Consider the following 18,515-nt stretch of genomic DNA (forward strand, 5'->3'; position numbering starts at 1 on the left):
CATCAATAATATCTTCTTGGAAGCATTGTGTTTATTGTCTGAGATAATACAATTCTATTATTATACATTTCTCCAAGGTTTGAATTATGTTTAATAATTATATTAAAATTATGAATATTTGATTAATTTGTGTATTTTTCTTTGTTTTTAAAAAAGCTTTCTACAAGTTTTCAGAAAAGAATGACAGCAGACCTATTACAAATGTCAATGGAAATTTGTCTTTTAAAAATAGAAATCAGGATAAATATATAATAAATATAAATAAGACAGTTATTTCACTTTGGAGGAATTTACCCCAGTTGTGTTATGAAGAAAAAGAAAAGCCTATCTATTCAAAAATTCTCACAGCTGCATTATTAAATGCAAAGCAAAGCAAAAATCCCAAATTAAATGTCCAGCAATAAGTAGTTAAGTAAATGTAGCTGAATAAATGTTAATATTAACAAATTAATACATCAAGTAAAGTAATTCAGTTAGTACTAATAAATATGAAGAATTCAAAGAAATCTGGAGGGAATTTTATCCAATAAATGCAAATCAGGGGAAAACACTAAGTATAACCCTATGAGAGAAGAAGTGAATGAGAATAAATGAGCAAAGTATCTTAATTAGAACTTTGAGAGAGAAGAAAGAATTGTTATGAAACATCTAGTGGAATTGTTTTTTAAATAAAATTTTAAAATAAAGTAAATTTAAGGGGCAGCTAGGTGGCGCAGTGGATAGAGCATCAACCCTGAATTCAAGAGGACCCGAGTTTAAATCTGGTCTCGGATACTTAATACTTCCTAGCTGTGTAACCCTGGGCAAGTCACTTAACCCCAGCCTCAGAAAAGAAAAAAAAAAAAAAAAGTAAATTTAAAAAGATATACAGTAATAATAGCTAAAAATTTTTATAGGTCTTTAATTTTGGCAAACAAAGCACATTAAAATTTTATCTCATTTTATCCTCACCACAACCCTGGGAGATAGGTGTCATTGTCGTTTTAATTTTATAGATAAGGAAACGGAGGCAAGCCTTTGATCAGGATCAAACAGAGAATAAATGTTTGGGGCTGAATTTGAGTCTTCCTGACTCCAGATCCAACATTGTGTTATCCTCACAACCTAGTTACTTCTTAATTTAACTGTTAAAATTATAATCTGTACTATTTTACCTTAAAGATAGAACAATAGAAAGAAAAAAAATGACAAAAGATTTTTAAAAATTGATTTTAAATCCCAGTTATATACCACTTTTTGCTGTGTGACTTTGGTCATATCACTTAAAATCTGAACTAGTCTCCAATATTTTTTTTACTTTGTCTTTCTTGAAGTTTTGGGGCTTTTTTTGGTGGGGAGAGGGAGGGAGCTCTGTGTTTTTTTGTTTTTTTTCACAACATAACTTTTATAGAAATGTTTTGCATAATTTCATTTGTGCTTCCTCAATAAAGAAGGGTTTAGGAAGGAAAAAAGACTCAAACTCAAAATTTTAAAAACAAATGTAAAATATTGTTTTGCATATAACTGGGAAAAATAAAAATACTAAATTAATGGACTAATTTCCATGGTGTAAAATGGTTCGAAATAGTCATACCGATGATTGAAATAATGAGAACCAAGCAGTAACTTTTAACCTTAATTTTCTTTTCTTTCAAAATGCAATAATATGTAAAGTTCTAAAACAATGTTGTTGTCATAATCAATTGCTTTCTGAAAACTCATGATATAGCTGAAAATATAAATTAACTTATTATTTTACAGCTATATCCAGTAGGATGATTGAGAGAATATTCTCAGGAGCAGTGACAAGGTAAATTTAATATGTTTTAGTTTTTAATATTTAGTTCTGTAGTCCCAGCATTTCAGGTTTTCTTTTTTAAAGGTGTATAACCTTCAAATTCTTAATCATTTACTGTCAGTAAGGGAACTTATATTCGTTTCTTTGTAAATAGATGGATTTTTTTTCCCCAAATTTGTTTTTGCAAAGTGTCAGATTAAAAAGAAGACATTTTAATTGCATTTACTATCTTTAAATACTCTCTTATTTATGCCAGTGAAGAAAAGCTATCAGTATGGATTTTTTGGTTATGATTCAAATGTATCCTGGTAATGACATCATTTCCCTTGTGCATTCCTTCTGTTCTCATTTGTTTGTTGTTGTTAGGAATCATTAAGGCTTTTCTTTCATTTCAGTATCAATCCCTTCTTCATGTCTCTCCTACCATCAATCCCTTCTTCATGTCTCTCCTACCGCAGCCCTCAAACAAAACAAAGCACAAAATAAAAAGTGATGCTATATATTTGTACATCTTTCCCTCTTTATTTGATCTTTTTGCCTAGTAGTGATTTCTCTGGGTTGATAAGTATCAACAGTTCAATGACTTTTTGCTGTTTTAATTACAATATGGAATTTCAATTCTTTATATAATTCCAAATAGCTTTTCAGAATTCCTGTACTTCTTCACACTTCTATCAACAGAGAATTAATGTATATATCCTATATCTCCTTTAAAAAAGGTCATATTTCTTTCTCTCCCCTCTCCCTCCCCCCCTCTCTCTTTTTGGTCATTATTGTAAATCTGCTGGGCAAAGTGGAATCTCAGTGTTATTTTAATTTGTATTTTCATATTATTTTATTTGAGCATTTTTAATGCAATTGTTAGTAATTGGCTTTTTTCTTTTGAGAACAGATTCCATATCTATTTAACACTTAAGTGATGGCTCTTGTTTTTATATTTGAGTCAGTCCCCCTTACATCTTGGATATCAGACATTTATAAGAGTTCATTATAGTGGTCCTCCCAAATTAACTTTTTTCCCCTTTCATTTTAATCTAATTGATTTTATTTATGTCACAACTTTTCAGCTTTTATATAATCAAAATTGATTTTTTTTGTCTCCTGTGAATCTCCCTATCTGATTAAGAACTCTTCTCCTACTCACAGTTAGAAAAATTACCTCCCTATCTGCTCCTCTGATTTGTTTATATGATCTTTTATATGTAAATTATGTGTCCATTTGGAGTTCGTTATTATATAGTGTTGGTAGATTGGTTTAAATCCAATTTCTGCCAAAAAACTGCTTTTCCAGAAGTTTTTAATTGAATATTGAATCCTTATCCAAGTATTTCACATACCAATCAGTACCAAATAGTTTTGAAGATTATTGTTTGTAATATAGCTTGAGATCTGGTACTATTAGACTAACTTCTTATTTTTTTCTATTCCCTTTGGATTCCTGTACTTTTCTTTTTCCCAGTAAATTGTTGTTTTTCCTTCAAAGTAACCTTTTGGTATTTCAGTTTAGCTTTGAATTTTAAAATCTAAGTAGTATTATAATTTTTATTATATTTTAATGGTTCAATATGTAGTTAATTTTTCTTGTGGGGTAGGTCTATCTCACAGAAGCAAATAGTTCAGTTTTGAGACTGGGGAAAAAACCTTGATGTTCATAGACATCTTGCAGTTAAAAAAAAAATTGCTTAAGGGATAGTATGGAAAGTATATTTAACAAGGATATAAATAATTCATTTGAGTGCAACTTTCTTGCTTATGTGTTTCCCATCATTTAAGAAGCCAGTTGGTACTCCTAAGCTATCTTTTGTACTTAGAAAAACTACATCACTAGCTTGATCATTTGGAAACTTTATCACTTGGTCCCTTAGACCAATTAGGTCACAAGGCTAATTTCACTATCTTTTAAAGGTTTGCTATCTTTTAAGTCTAGCCTGCATGGGATAGATATTGTTCCTACAGAATACTGCTTCTTGGTGGTAAGATCCTAAAGCTAAATCCTAGAGGATCTACCATTTAAATGTTGTAGGGCTGCTACAAGACAAATCTGATTAGTTTTTTTTGAAGCCTATTATAATCAGTACTGGAAGACAAAAAAGAAAATAAATAAAAAGATAGCCAAACAACAACAACAAAAATCCAAAAAGTAAAAGCTCTCTGAAGGAGTGAGGATTTGGAAAGAAAATGAAGGGAACAAAAACAGGAAGTCCTAGGCTTTGCCTCTTAGCTTTGGAAAAACTAAACCCTGAATTTAAAAATTTAAAAGACTCCATCCAAATGTGAGTGATGCCAAATCTTAGCCATTTATCATGGATCTCTTGATATAAAGTTATACTAATGAGCAGAAGCAGCACTAGGAATGTGAGGACCATGAAGTAAATGACACTTCTGAAGTAGTAATCAATCTTTCTTATGAGTCATGGTCATTTATAGTGAAGTATACTTCTTGACATGGTTTCCATCTTTATGCCATTGTACTAACTACTTAAAGTTCATTTCTCTTCTTACCTTTTTCTAATAGAATCTCTCTCATCCTTTAAGACACAGTTCAAGTGCCAACTTTTGCTTGAAACTTGTCCTTATCTCTTACCCTTCCTCCAACTGTTGGTGTCCTTGCTCTCAAATGACTTTGTATTTAGTTGTATTTGTTCTCTTTATATTTTTTCATAATTTTGTTATACACACACACACACACACACACACACACACACACACACACCCATATTGTAAAGTTCTGTTGTCTCTCAATTATAATCCTTCTCTGGGAGGAGATCTGTAAAATCTTTTCCTCTGTGCACAGGTTTCTTGGGAGCTCTGAATCTCCTCCAGCTCTTGGCCTTCCCCAAATCAGACTGGTCCCCTTTCAGCCTGCCTGGCATCAAAACTCTATCCCAGAGTCAATTCTCTCAGACCCAATGCTGCCCTTCTTTTATCCTCCCAAAGAATAGGCATGTGAGAACTCAATGGGGCGTGGGGAAATACTTCCACCAATGACCTTGCTCCTCTTAGAATTCCTAAGATGTAAATTCCCTTTAAAAGCTGAACCAATCTGACAGGTGTGTAATGATATCTTAGAGTTGTCTTAATTTGCGTTTCTCTGATCAATAGTGATTTGGAACACTCTTTCATATGAGTGGAAATAGTTTCAGTTTCATCATCTGAAAATTGTCTGTTCATATCCTTTGACCATTTATCAATTGGAGAATGGCTTGATTTCTTATAAATTAAAGTCAATTCTCTGTATATTTTGGAGATGAAGCCTTTATCAGAACCTTTAACTGTAAAAATGTTTTCCCAATTTGTTACTTCCCTTCTAATCTTGTTTGCATTAGTTTTGTTTGTGCAGAAACTTTAATTTGGTGTAATCAAAATGTTCTATTTTGTGATCAATAATGGTCTCTAGTTCGATGGAAGTAATTTGTAAATATGTATGGGTTTGTGGAGTTTTTTTCCCTTGAGTTCCTTTATGTCTTATTCTCCTGAGATTGAATCCTTTAAATTCTTTCTTTCTTGTTTTATTTATTTGAATATTTTGTGTTTTTATAATTTTCATTCATTTCATTTAAGTCAATTTTGTTGATATGTTGGGGGGGGAATAATTTTATTTTATTAGTCCCTCTCCCCTCCCCAAATGTTCCTTGTTTTATTTATAATTTTTATTTTCAGTTTTCTCTTTGTCCTCTTTGATTTTTAGAATTTCTATTTTTCTGCTTGGTTGGGTATTTAAATTTTTTAATTTTTTTTTTTTATAATTTTAGTTGTATTTCTAAGTAATGGATTTTTTCCCTTATTTTATAGCTCAGTGTTTAGATTTTTCCAAAAATATAGAATGGTTTTTAGGATTACTGCTTTTGAGGATTAATCTGAAATCTGGTGTTGCTGGATCTCTTACCTCCTTCCTTCCTCCCTCCCCCCCCCTTTTTTTTTCACTCAATATACTTACTACCCAGAGGCAGCAAGTGATTCAGTGGATAGTGTTCTGGGTCTGGAGTCAGAAAGAACTGATTTAAAATTCAGCCTCAGACACTTAACTAATGATGTGATCCCAAGCAAGTCACCTAATGTCTGTTTTCCTCAGTTTTCATTTCTGTGCAATAGTGATAATAGAATCTATCTTATTAGTTTGTTGTAAAGATCACTTAAGATAAAAATATTTTGGGGAAAAGCTTGCACAGGATCTAGCACATAGTAGGCACTATACAAATGGTTTTTTTTCTTATCATCTGCTGACTTTGCTCTCATATGCTGCTGGACAAGATCACAAAACCAGGCAGGTAAGATACACTAAAAACTTATGTCATGTGATCTCAACTAGCCCTTACTATAGCAAGGCAATCCTTTTACATCTCCTTAATTGACTATTCAAATACTAAGAAACTTTTCTTCACCCTGAAACTTCCATCTCTCTCTGTCTTTCTCTGTCCTCATCCTCTCAGGTGAGACTCTTACCCTATATTTCACTGAATGAAGTAAGGTCATTCTCTGAGAATTTCCCCTTCTCCCCTCCTCCTATCACATCTCCCAGAATCTTTTTGCCATCATCTGCACGTTCACCCCATCTCACATGGAGAGGATACCTTTTTTTGTCAAGACAAAACTCCATCTAATTGATGCCAATTAACCTGTTTTCTCTAAGAGAATGCCCACTTATCATTCCCCTCTCCTTGTCATTTGGTTGCTTACCTACTGCCTAAATGCATGACTGTCTCCCCATCCTCAAAAAAACATACTTAACTCATCTGTTTTCCTTAGCTTTTGTCCTTTATCTGTTTTTTGTTTGTTTGTTTGTTTGTTTGTTTGTTTGTTTGTGTGGCTAAGCAGCTTGAGAACGCCTTTGACAATCAATGTCTCTACTTCCTTTCCCCTTAATTCTCTACAGTCTTTCTTTCAACCACATCATTCAAATGAAATTGCTGTTGTTAATGGCCTCTTATTTGTCAAATCCAGTGGCCTTTTCTCAACTCTTTCCCTTCTTCACCTCTTTGCAACTTTGATACTATCATCCACTTCTCTTGGACACTCTTTGTATTTTCCTGACATTGTTCCATCTTGTCTGTCTGACTACTTCTGGATCATCAACCATGTCATGCCTGCATACTATGAGTGCAGCACAAAGCTCTGGGCTTTCTTTTTTTTCCTCCCTTTATATTTTAACTAGTGAACCAGTCAGGTCCCAAAAAGACTAGGGTTCAATAAGCAGATCTGAGTGTCATTTGTATATAAATAATTAAATTCTTAGGATCAGATTGATAGTTCTGTTATGTCAATTACCATGTCTGAAAAAGCAATATTTGTATTTCTTTTTTGTTTATACTTATACCCTCTATTTCCTTTTCTTGTCACAGCTACAATTAATAATATACCCAGCAGTATTTCAAGGTTTTTTAACTTAATCAATGAACTTGTTTTTTGAAGGTTTTCTGTGTAACACTTTTTTTTAAACATTTAAATACATTCATAGATTTTATCAGATTGCCAAGGAATTCCTGACACAAAAAAAGGCTTAACAACATTTTACACCATATACCAATATATGGTCAAAATGAGTATATGATTTAAACATAAAGAGTAAAACCATAAGCAAATTAGGAGAGCAAGGAATACTTCTCAGATCTATGGAGAAGGGAAGAATTCATGATCAAACAAGATAAAAGAGAACATTACAAAATATAAAACAGCTGTTTATTATATTATTATATATACATAATATATTATTAATGCAACAATATATTATATTATAATGTTATATATATGTGTGTATATGTATATATATATTAATATAATTTTAATTATATTAAATTTAAAAGGATTTGCACAGACCAGAACCAGTGCAACCAGAATTAAAAACAGGAGTCTGGGAAGCAAACTTTACTATAAATGTCTCTGATAAAGGCCTTATTTCTCAAATATATAGAAATTGAATCAAACTTATAAGAACATTTAAAAAATGTTTAGAACCCTTTTTGCACTATATCAAAAAATAGTGATGACAATTTGCTTTTCCTCATTATCATTGGAAAAATTTCTATTGTATATTATGTATAATACTAGCTTTTGCTTAAAATAGATGCTATTTATCACAAAAAGGAAAAGACTATTTATTATGGTTTTTCATGTTTTTAACTGAAAACACCACTGAATTTTGTCAAAAAGCTTTCGTTTAATTTATAACTGCATGGTTTTAATTGTTTTTCTTATTAAAATGTTTCATGGTATAATTTTTTTTTTTTTTGGCTGAAGCAATTGAAGTTAAGTGGCTTGCTCAGGGACACACAGCCAGGAAGTATTAAGTGTCTGAGGTCCGATTTGAACTCAGGTCCTCCTGGCTTCAAGTCTGGTGCTTTTTCCACTGCACCACCTAGCTGCCCCCACAGTGTAATTTTTTAAAATATCAATTACTCAAGATTCTTGGTATAAATCCAACTTTGTTATAGTATGTAATCTTTTTAATATATTATTGTAGCCTCTTTGCTAATATTTTATTCATTATTTTTGCAACAGTATTCATTGGTGTGTTGTTATACAGCAGAGGCCCTTAACCTTTTTTTATGTCATGAACCATTTAGCAATCTTTCTTAGAGTAATATGTTTAAATGAATAAAGTAAAATAATATTACAAAGAAAATCAATTATATTGAAATAGTTAACTAAATATATTTTAAAAAACACACACAACTTCACAATTTCATGGATTCCTGGTCTAAATCTGTGCTTTGACTTTTTTTTTTTTTTTTAATTTTTCTCAAGACCATATTTGTATCAGATAGAGGAGTTTGTTGGATTCTTATTCTATTTTTGTGGCCAGTTTACTGGTTTATTAATATTCAAATTAATTCCTTTCAAAAAATGTTTTCATTGGTGTCTTGTTTTTTACATCACTGTAATTTCTTCCAGTTTCCCTCCCTCTCCCCCACTTCCATATCACAGAATTTTTTTTTCAAAGCAAAGGATAAAAGTAAAAATAATCAGTATAATTGATGAATACGTGGAAAAATCCTGAAAATATATGTGACTTGCAATACTTGTGCAACTCCTGCTAAAGTTATCTTCTCATATATCTCTCCCATGAAGATTGTTCTTTATAATTTTGTAATATTTACTTTGGAGGGGGGGAGTGTATGCATAACGTGTATGGTTGTGATTGTTCTTTCTGTTTATCTTATCATTGTGCAAATTATTTTTTTGTCTCTTTACTTTGCACCACATTCATCATTTCTTATAACACAGTAATATCCTATTAAATTCATGTAATCTGTGTTTAGCCATTCCCTAATAGGATGGTCATCTACTTTGTTTCCATTTCTTTGCCATCATAAAAATTGCTGCTATAAATTTTTTTGGAGTGCATGGGATTTTCTTCTTTTTGTTGGCTGCTTTAGAGCATAAGCCCCAATAAGGTAATTTTTGGATTAAAATTTTCCAAAAACATTTATTAAGCACCGACTGTGTGCCAAATAGTAGGCTAAGGGCTAGAATAATCCCTGCTCTTGGAGAGCTCACAATCTAATGGGGAAGATAATATCCAAACAAGCTATATATACAGGATAAAAAAGGAAATAATTCATTTGGGAAACATATTAGAATTAAGAGGGATTGAGGAAAAACTTCCAGTAGAAAGCATTATTTTAGCTGGCACCTTAAGGAAACCAGGCAAAATCAGTAAGTGGAGATGATAGAGGGATAACATTCCAGGCTTGGAGAATCCAGTGAAAATGTTCAGAATCAGGACATAGGAGAGAAGTTTGTTTAAGGAACGTTGAAAAGAGTGTGGATGTTTTAGGCACTTAATTCCACCTTGTTTTCTAGAATGTTTGTATAGATTCACAGATATACTTACAATGTACCAGTGTGTCTAATCTCCCACAAGCCCTTCAACATTGATTATTGCCACCTTTTGTCATTTTTGCCAGTTTTCAGAATGTGAGGGTCGTTTTGATTTGTATGTCTTATTAGTGATTTAAAGCATTCTTTCATATGGTTAACACTTGGCGATTCTTTTTTTGAGAATTGTGTATTTATTGTGTATGTATACATACACATTTTTTGAGAACTATTACACATATATGTATTTATATGTTTATATACACATATATGTATGTAAATTGCTTATATATCTTCAATATTAAACCCTTTCAAGGCAATTCTTATTGAATGTTTGAATAAAATTCATTTTTTGTATTTGCACCTGGCCTTTTTTCTTTTGGTAGTTGATTTCAGACTTGTTCATCCTTTTTCTGAGACTGAATTAATTATATCAACTTTATTTCTTTTTTTCATCTAGATATTTTGCATTTTTATAGATATTCATCCATATTATTTATCAGTTTTGTTGGACTATATAGATGTAAAATAATTTCTATTAAATTATTTTCTCTTCATTTATTGATTTTTTTTTTTCCATTTTTGATCCTGGCAATTTAATTTTCCTCTTTTTAAATCTTATTATCTTATAGTTAATCTAATTTGTGGTTGTTGGGTTCTTTTTTAAACCAATAAAAACAGCTCCTATTTTTATTTTAAAAGTTTCTTACTTTGTTTTATTAAAATCTCTTATTTTCATATTTTTATTTTAGCGTTTGAGAGATTTTATGTATCAATTTTAGTTGAATATTAATATTATTATTCACATTGATCTATTCTTTGTTTTTATTAAAATGGTTTGAAGATATAAATTTTTCCATAAGAGCTAATTTGGTTTCATCCCAAAAATTTTATGTTAAATAATTTCCTTTCATAAAATTAAGTACTATTTCTTTCTTCTTTGACCCAGTAATTCTTAAATATTAAATTAGTCTTTGCTTATTGAGATGGAACCAAATATGTTTCTACAGCAAAATGTGTATGTATATATGTCTTAAAGCCTGTGTAGAAGTCAATTAAGAGTTCATTGTCCATTCTTCCTCCCCACTTCCTGATTATATTCCCTTCATAAAACCATACCCTAACCTTATGTTTCTCTTAAGTCTACTCCTGTGATCCTTATAGATAATGGAATTCTGAAGGGATATTTTTCTCTTCCTGTTAGTAAACATTTCATTACCACATAACCCCTTTCAAGTTGCTCAAATGAATCTAACTTTCTAGTTATCTCTCCATTTCTATGTTCTCAGCTCATTTCTTTTCATCAGAAATCTCTACTCATTTCAGGTCTTTTCATCTGAAACATTTGAAATTCCCTGCTGTAGTAGAGATCCATTTTTCCCTCTAAGACTATTTTCTTTCTTTCAGTGTGAGTTTTACTTGATAAGCCTTTGTGAAAATTGCATTCCAATATTTTTTTCTCCTTTATAGTAATTGCAGGAAACCTTCATTTAAGCATGGTTCCTTGGTAAATATGCTCTTATTTTCTTTCTATAGCTTTTTTTTTTTTTTTTTTAACAAGATCTGGATTTAGGCTATGATATTCTCATTTTGGAGCTTCTTTCAGGAAAGGATTTGTAGATTCTATCTCTTTTCACATTACCCTCTCCTTTTTAAGGGATCTGGGCAGTTTTATTTTATGATTTCTTAAATAAAGTGTTCAGATTTTTTTTTTTCTGGGTCATGGTTTTCTTCCTGACTTGTTTTCCTGACCAGTTTTTTTTTTTAAGTAGTAGATACTTTATATATATTTTTTAAATTTTGACTTTGTTCAAATATTTCTTGTTGTCTCATTGAGTCATTGAGTTCTGTTTGCTTCATTCTATTTTTTAGGGCATCCAATACTTCGGCAAGGTTTTCCCCTTTTATATGAGGGAGTTTAAACTGGCCTCCCTAATGCACCTTCTCTCTTGCCTCTACCAACTTCTAGCTGGTTTACCTGAGTTTGAGCTGGCTTCCCTAGGACAACTCCCCACCCCCCTCCTCACTCCCATGGGCTTCCACATTTACCTATACTTGTGTTATATTCCATGGTAAGATGCCTCCACCAGCTTTTGGCCATCTTTTTTGTTCAGTTCTGGATGAAAGCATTTACTTCTGACTCTTCTTAGTTTTTTAGGTATTTTGTTTTTTTTTTAATTAAATCCTTGGTCTATATAGAATTCTTTTTAGATATTCACTGGGGCTTACATGGATGATCTGTTAGTCACCATCTTACCTGGAAATCTCCATTAGGATTATCATTCACATGTACAAAATCTATATTCTAAAGTGGAAATTATGTTTTCTAGCTAAATTCATTTTGATATTTATTAACTTTCTACAATGTAAACAATGAGGAATATAAAAATAAAAAGATCCCTGTCCTTGAACAAATGTATATAATATGAGATAGAACATGATATGGACAAATAAAGATTCAGGCTAATGTTTTAGGCATTTTAAAAAGGAAGAGAATGCTTTGAGTTGTGTTGATTAAGACAAACTAAGGGCAGCTAAGTGGGGCAGTGGATGGAGTACCAGCCCTGAAATCAGGAGGGCCTGAGTTCAAATTTGGCCTCAAATATGAACACTTCCTAGCTGTGTGACCCTAGGTCAGTCACTTAACCCCAATTGCCTCAGAAGAAAAAGAAAAGAAAAGAGAAAAGACAAGCTGTAGGAAGAGTTAACACTTAAAGGAAGAGAATAATTCCAACAGGCAAAGATTAAACCAGTAGGATGACCTGCAGGGCCATAGAAAATAGATGATAGGACAGGAATAGGAGGAAATTAGTATTTCAAATCTGTGAATATGTATAATGTGAAATTAGTTGGAAAGGTAGGTTGGAGTCACATTATAGAAAGTCTTAAATACTATATAGAAGATTTTATATTTCTATACTAAGGCCATAGGAAGCCACACAAGATTTTTGAGTAGGGGAATGATATGGTATAATGTCCACTGGGACAGCTAGATGGCGCAGTAGAAAGACCTGAGTTTAAATCTAAAATCAGACATTTACTAGCTTGTGTGACCCTAGGCAAGTCATGTAACCTTGGTGCCTTAATCTCCTGGAGAAGGAAATGGTAAATCACCTCCATATTATTTGCCAAGAAAACCGCATGGACAGTGTTAGAATGTGCCAAAATCCATAGGGTTACAAAGAAGTGGACATGACTGAATGCCTGAACAACAACAATGTGAATTTAAAAGGATTATTTTGGCAGCTGTGTGAAGATATTAAAATTTCAAAGTTGGGTATGATGAAGGAGTAGTATACCTTTGTGACATTGGACAGAAAGGGACATTTGGAAAAAATGTTATGCATATTTAATATGTATGGGAATGCCTGCCATCTAGGGGAGGAGGTAGAGGGAAGAAGGGGAAAAATTCGGAACAGAAGGGAGTACAAAGGATAATGTTGTAAAAAAAAATTGCCTATGCATATATGTACTGTCAAAAAATGTTATAATTATAAAATTAATTTTAAAAAAAAGGAAAAAGTGTTATGAAAGTAGAATTAATAGAACTTGACAGTTGATTGGCTGTGAAAAGGGAAAGAGTAAAAAGTAAAGATGAATGGGGTTTTGGTTGTAATTGAGGAGGATAGTAATGTCATAAACAGTAGTAGGGGACTAGAAAGAGGACCAAGTTTTAAGACTAAGATGGTCAGTTCAGGTTTGGGACATCTAGGTCAAGATTTCTAAAAGGTAGCTGAAGATGTAGGACTCAAACTTAGAGACAGAATTGGAACTGGATGTACAAATTAACTTTTCATCTGCATTCTGTTGGCAGTGGGGTAAGAAAAAAAAAAGGTGGTAGAGTAGAGAAATAAATAGAAAAATATCAGGAAACAGAATGTCTTGTTCTTTCTAGTAATGATATAGTATTTTTAGTGTCTCTACATATTTGTACCCCCTATTTTTCAGTTAAAAAAATTTGGTTGAACAAAGATTGAATGTTTTACATTATTATTTCAGAGGAGCCAGAGTGATCAGAGACAGTGTACATCTTGTACAGGATGTAAGCAAATGAAAATAGGAACCAAGAACTCAAGAAAGGGGCAAAGTCAGATCAGCAAAAACAGAGAACAGGACAAATCTTTAAAGAAAAATGACCCTTTTGGGGTTCTTTAAGATCTCCTTTGGCAAATGGAATCTCAGATTGGATAAAATATTTAAAGCATTAAATAAATCTAGTTACTACCAAGTATCCTGAACTTAGATTTTTACTGCTTCACCTTCATCATTTCATCTTGTGGTTTGCCACTTAAAGCATGCAAAACTGCATATTGTTAGAGCCAACACATATAAAAATAGAAGTCTATCTTAAGTTGGATTGTTAAATTACAAGACTATTAGGATGTGGGAAAGGGAGAGATAGTGGAATAGACACACATACAATAGACAAACATAATTGTATTTGGGGAAGTTTAAATCAATTAAAAACTGAAGCATTCAAACCCAACATAGTTAGCTATATTAAATTTTACTTTAAATAATATGGAAGAGAAATGAAAACTTTCCAATGTTTGAGAGTATGGTACATTATTACCTCACTAGGACCTGTCATTTACCCAGGTTTTAGGGTTGTATTTTTTTTACTTTTATAAAATATAGAATATCAGAACATTAGCTGATGCTATTTGAAGTGTTGTGTTTTTTCTCACATTTTATTATCTTTTTCTTAATTATTTCACTGAATTACAGGGGCAGAAAAGTACAGAAAGAAGGGAAAATTAGCTATGCTGATTTTGTCTGGTTTTTGATATCAGAAGAAGACAAAAAAACCCCAACCAGGTATTTTGTGATGTATTTGAAAGATATTTATTATGTTTTATTTTGTGAGTAAGTGCTTGGGGAAGGCCAGATTTTTTTTATTTTTTTATTTTTTTATTTTTTTTTTGCCATTAACATATCTATACTTTCAGTATTGAATATTGGTTTCGCTGCATGGATCTTGATGGAGATGGAACATTATCAATGTATGAACTGGAATATTTCTACGAGGAACAGTGCCAAAAACTGGATAATATGGCTATTGAACCTCTACCATTTGAAGATTGTCTTTGTCAGATGTTAGATCTTGTGAAACCACAAAATGAAGGTAACGCTGTTTTTCTGCATTCAATTTAGAGTTGTCACATCCTTTGTTTGGCAGGGATAGATATAGATAACACTTTAGTATTTCCAGAAAACTTATAAATTCATGACTTGTCCATAAGCATTATAGATAAGGACTCAACTAAGAACTCCAGTTAAAATAAATTATATAATCATTGATATTATTCTTCCTTACCTCCACTTCATAAAGTGTCTTGTTTCTTTCAAAATTCAACTTATAGTAGCATATTATATTTCTGCATGAAGCCATTCTTGATTCTTTTCCCACCCTTAAAACAACTCTCTCTCCCTATCCCCCCCACCATCCCCTTTCCTATTACTGATTTGTATATACTTTATCCATGTAAGTGCTTTCTTTCCTAAGAGAATCAATGCTCCTGTTGCAGGAACCTTTTCATTCTGTGTGCATCTCCAGTCCTAATGCCTAGCATCTATTTGATACTGTTTTCTGATTCATTTCCATGGAAATAACAGATCACAAGGTTACCTTTGGAATTTAAAAATGGGTATGAGTAGTTAAAGGAGATGGCCTGTGAGGTACAAATGAGCAGGTCCAGCCTCATAGAAAATGTCACAGCTCCAGAAAAATACTCAGGAAAGAGTGCTTTTATAACCACAGTTGACTATTTTAAGCCTGGGGTAGATGAACAGCTGTTCTTTCCTGCAAAAGACTGCCTCTCATTGGGAGGTATTTAAACTTTAAAGATCCTTTGGTCTCTTAATCTTGTGGTTGACACATGACAGTAATGACATGACAAATGAAAGTCTTATTAAAGGTTGGGGTGCACCTTGATAATTTGAAACCTAAGAAAGTATTTAAAATAACCATTCTTCCTAAGAACCCAGTAAGTTCAGAAACTGAGACAGGAGAAAGGTGAAACTAAGAGATTGGTAGGCCACCTTTGAAAGACAGAAAAGTCTTTCCTCCTCCTACTTTATATATATGTTTTAGAAAGAAGTAGCCAAACTTTGTTAATTTTTATAGTTAAAAACTAAATACAGTCTTATGACATAAACTTCTCTCAAACAGATTTGAAAAGCACTGATAATTTTGTCTTACTATTCTAATTTCTGAGAAATTTGGTTAGACTAGACTAGTGCTAAACCAACAAAAATAGAAAGCCCAGTGTCAACCAAGAAAAGAAAATTGGAAGGTGTCTATAAAGGAAGAAAAAGAAGAAAGTACAAATCTCTAAATAAATCATTGAAAATGCAAGAAAAAAATTTAAAAGAAAAAAATGAACATTATTAACTTTAGCGAGAGAACAGTTTTAGTTCAGTGATGAGGTTAAAAACCAGGTGGAGAAAATAATTACTGAGAGCTTACTTTTTATTAAGCACTTACTCTGTACTATGCTGAGAGCTAGAGATACAAATAGAAAAACATAAGATATTCTCCATCTTCAAGAAGTTTTAAGTTCATTGGGCAAAATATATATGGAATTGATAGCCAAAGACACATTTTGATGAGGAATGGTGAGTTTGGGCATAGGAGAATAAATTGAAAGTAAGAAGAATTGCAAAATTAATTTGATTATGGCTTATATTTTACAGTATTAGTTGGGGGAAAAGAGGGAATGGTGTGCCATTTCCTTTTTTTTTTTTTAAATAGAGTTACTGGTATAATAGAACAGCCTCTGGCCTTAATCTTCCAGTCTCTGCTGACATGTAAGATCCCCAGGGGCTTTGTTGTTGTTTAGTTATTTCTGTCATATATGATTATCTGTAACCTCATTTGGGGTTTTCTTGGCAAAGATACTGTAGTGGTTTGCTATTTCCTTCACTGGCTCTTTTTACAGAGGAGGAAACTGTACCCAGAGTCACACAGATAATGTCTGGCTAGATTTGAATTCAGCTTTTCCTGATTACAGGCCTGGAATTTTATCCACTGTGCCACTTAGCTGCTCCTCCCCAGAGAGCATCTTTCTACTAGTTCCTTCAGAATTCTAAGGGTAATCCTGAAAGTACTGGCTTCTTATACTGTTGTTCAAGAGCACCTCTGTTATTTTCTCTCTAATATAATGTAACTGTTTGATATCTCCTCAATATTAATCAAATAACAAAATTTTAGAAGGGAAAGGAGGTAAAATAGATACGAACAAACTTTTTCTAAGAGTTAATACAATTTAAGTAGCAATGAAAAAAATCCCCTATTGTTCCGAGGTTCTCTGAATTTTTCTTGTTTGGAAAAGTATATGGCATTATACCAATTACAAGAAGGTCTAAATTGTTATAAATCTATTTTTGTTAAATCCATAGCAGAACAAGGTTGACCTAACCATATGCAAAAAACAGTAGATATGAAGTTATATTACTTGAAAGGAACTTGCTCAATTCTAGTACCTTAAAATGTATGGGTAGGTAGACAGGCAAATGCTACAGATTGATTGTGAGATTGTTCTAGAACTGAATTAGATACATTTTTGTAAAAGAGTGGCTATAGATATAACCTATAAATTTCATTGATAGAAGATTTTGCTACATGAGAAAACTCCAGTAATGCAGGTCAGCATCTTTTCTATAGTTTATGCAGGGGTTCTTAAACTATGGCCCGCAGGCCACATGCAAGCCCGCTAAGGACATTTATGCGGCCCGCTGGGTTATGGCAAATGGGCTGAGGGATGGAGACAGAGTGTGAATTTTTGTTTTTACTATAGTCCAGCCCTCCAACAATCTGAAGGACAGTGAACTGGACCCCTATTTAAAATGTTTGAGGACCACAGATTTATAGCTTTAAAATTTTTTGTAGAGCACTGAAGTTTGTGACATTTTCAGTGCATAACTTTTGTGTTTTAGAGGAAGGAGTGAAACCTAAGTCTTCCTGGCTTTGAGGTGGCCATCTATCTATTTTACCATCCTATTATTTGAAAAACACAACTTAACGACAGATTAAAACTGTGCTAAAAACATTAAGGATCTTTTTTTTCCCTTTCAATGATATGGATTTCATGTATTTATTTAATAAAGGCCAGAATTTGAAGTTAGGAGATTTTAGTCTCAGGTCATACAACTGATCTTAGCTGTGTAACCATGAGTAACTCGCTTAAACTGTCTGAATCTCAATATCCTTATTTATAAAATAATGGTAATACTTGTAGCATGTACATGCCTTAGAGAATTGTAAGAATTAGTGTGTGTACTTTGCAGATCTTAAAGCAGGTTAGATGGCCCATTTAAAAGGAAATTTCCTTATTAGAAAGTTTGCCAATAATTGATTTAAGTATAATTGTAATATTTAGTTTTTTCTTGAAATATTTAAAAATCAAGGTTTAGGTCTTTGCTCTGCAGAAAAATGCATGAAATACTCTGTGACAGTATGTGTAAAACAAATAATAACTGTTTAAACCACAAATAAATATCTTTTCCCCTCTCTCTTCAAAATTTCTACAGGAAAGATAACTCTCCATGATTTAAAGAAATGTAAATTAGCAAATGTTTTTTTCGATACATTTTTCAACATTGAGAAATATCTTGACCATGAACAGAAAGATCAGATTTCTGTAATTAGGGTAAGTGCTGTGGAAACTGTGTTATGTTACATATTTACAAATGTCTGTATCATACTAAAATTGTCTGTGCTATTTAGGATGCTGAAAGTGAAGGCCAAGAGCTCTCTGACTGGGAGAAATATGCTGCTGAAGAATATGATATTCTAGTGGCTGAAGAAGCAGCTGGTGACCAATGGAATGATGGGTAAGAACAATGTCATAAGGAATTTTAATAGAAGTAAAGTTGAAAAATGTATTTCTACAGGAGTTATATTAAAATGAAGGTAGCATAA

General features: G+C 32.3%; 1 protein-coding gene across 4 annotated transcripts in view; it reads left to right on the plus strand.

The window, feature by feature from the left end:
• Nucleotides 1-18,515, plus strand: part of PPP2R3B (protein phosphatase 2 regulatory subunit B''beta) — a 96,777-nt gene that overhangs the window by 58,076 nt on the left and 20,186 nt on the right. For all 4 annotated transcript variants that reach the window (XM_074300262.1, XM_074300261.1, XM_074300264.1 and 1 more), the window contains exons 8-12: nt 1,741-1,789; nt 14,321-14,410; nt 14,542-14,717; nt 18,125-18,243; nt 18,321-18,427. In XM_074300262.1, the coding sequence (XP_074156363.1) occupies nt 1,741-1,789; nt 14,321-14,410; nt 14,542-14,717; nt 18,125-18,243; nt 18,321-18,427 (541 nt within the window). The remainder of the gene's footprint in view (nt 1-1,740; nt 1,790-14,320; nt 14,411-14,541; nt 14,718-18,124; nt 18,244-18,320; nt 18,428-18,515) is intronic.

Source organism: Sminthopsis crassicaudata, chromosome 3 (assembly GCF_048593235.1).
Source record: "Sminthopsis crassicaudata isolate SCR6 chromosome 3, ASM4859323v1, whole genome shotgun sequence".
NCBI classification, from domain to species: Eukaryota; Metazoa; Chordata; class Mammalia; order Dasyuromorphia; family Dasyuridae; genus Sminthopsis; species Sminthopsis crassicaudata.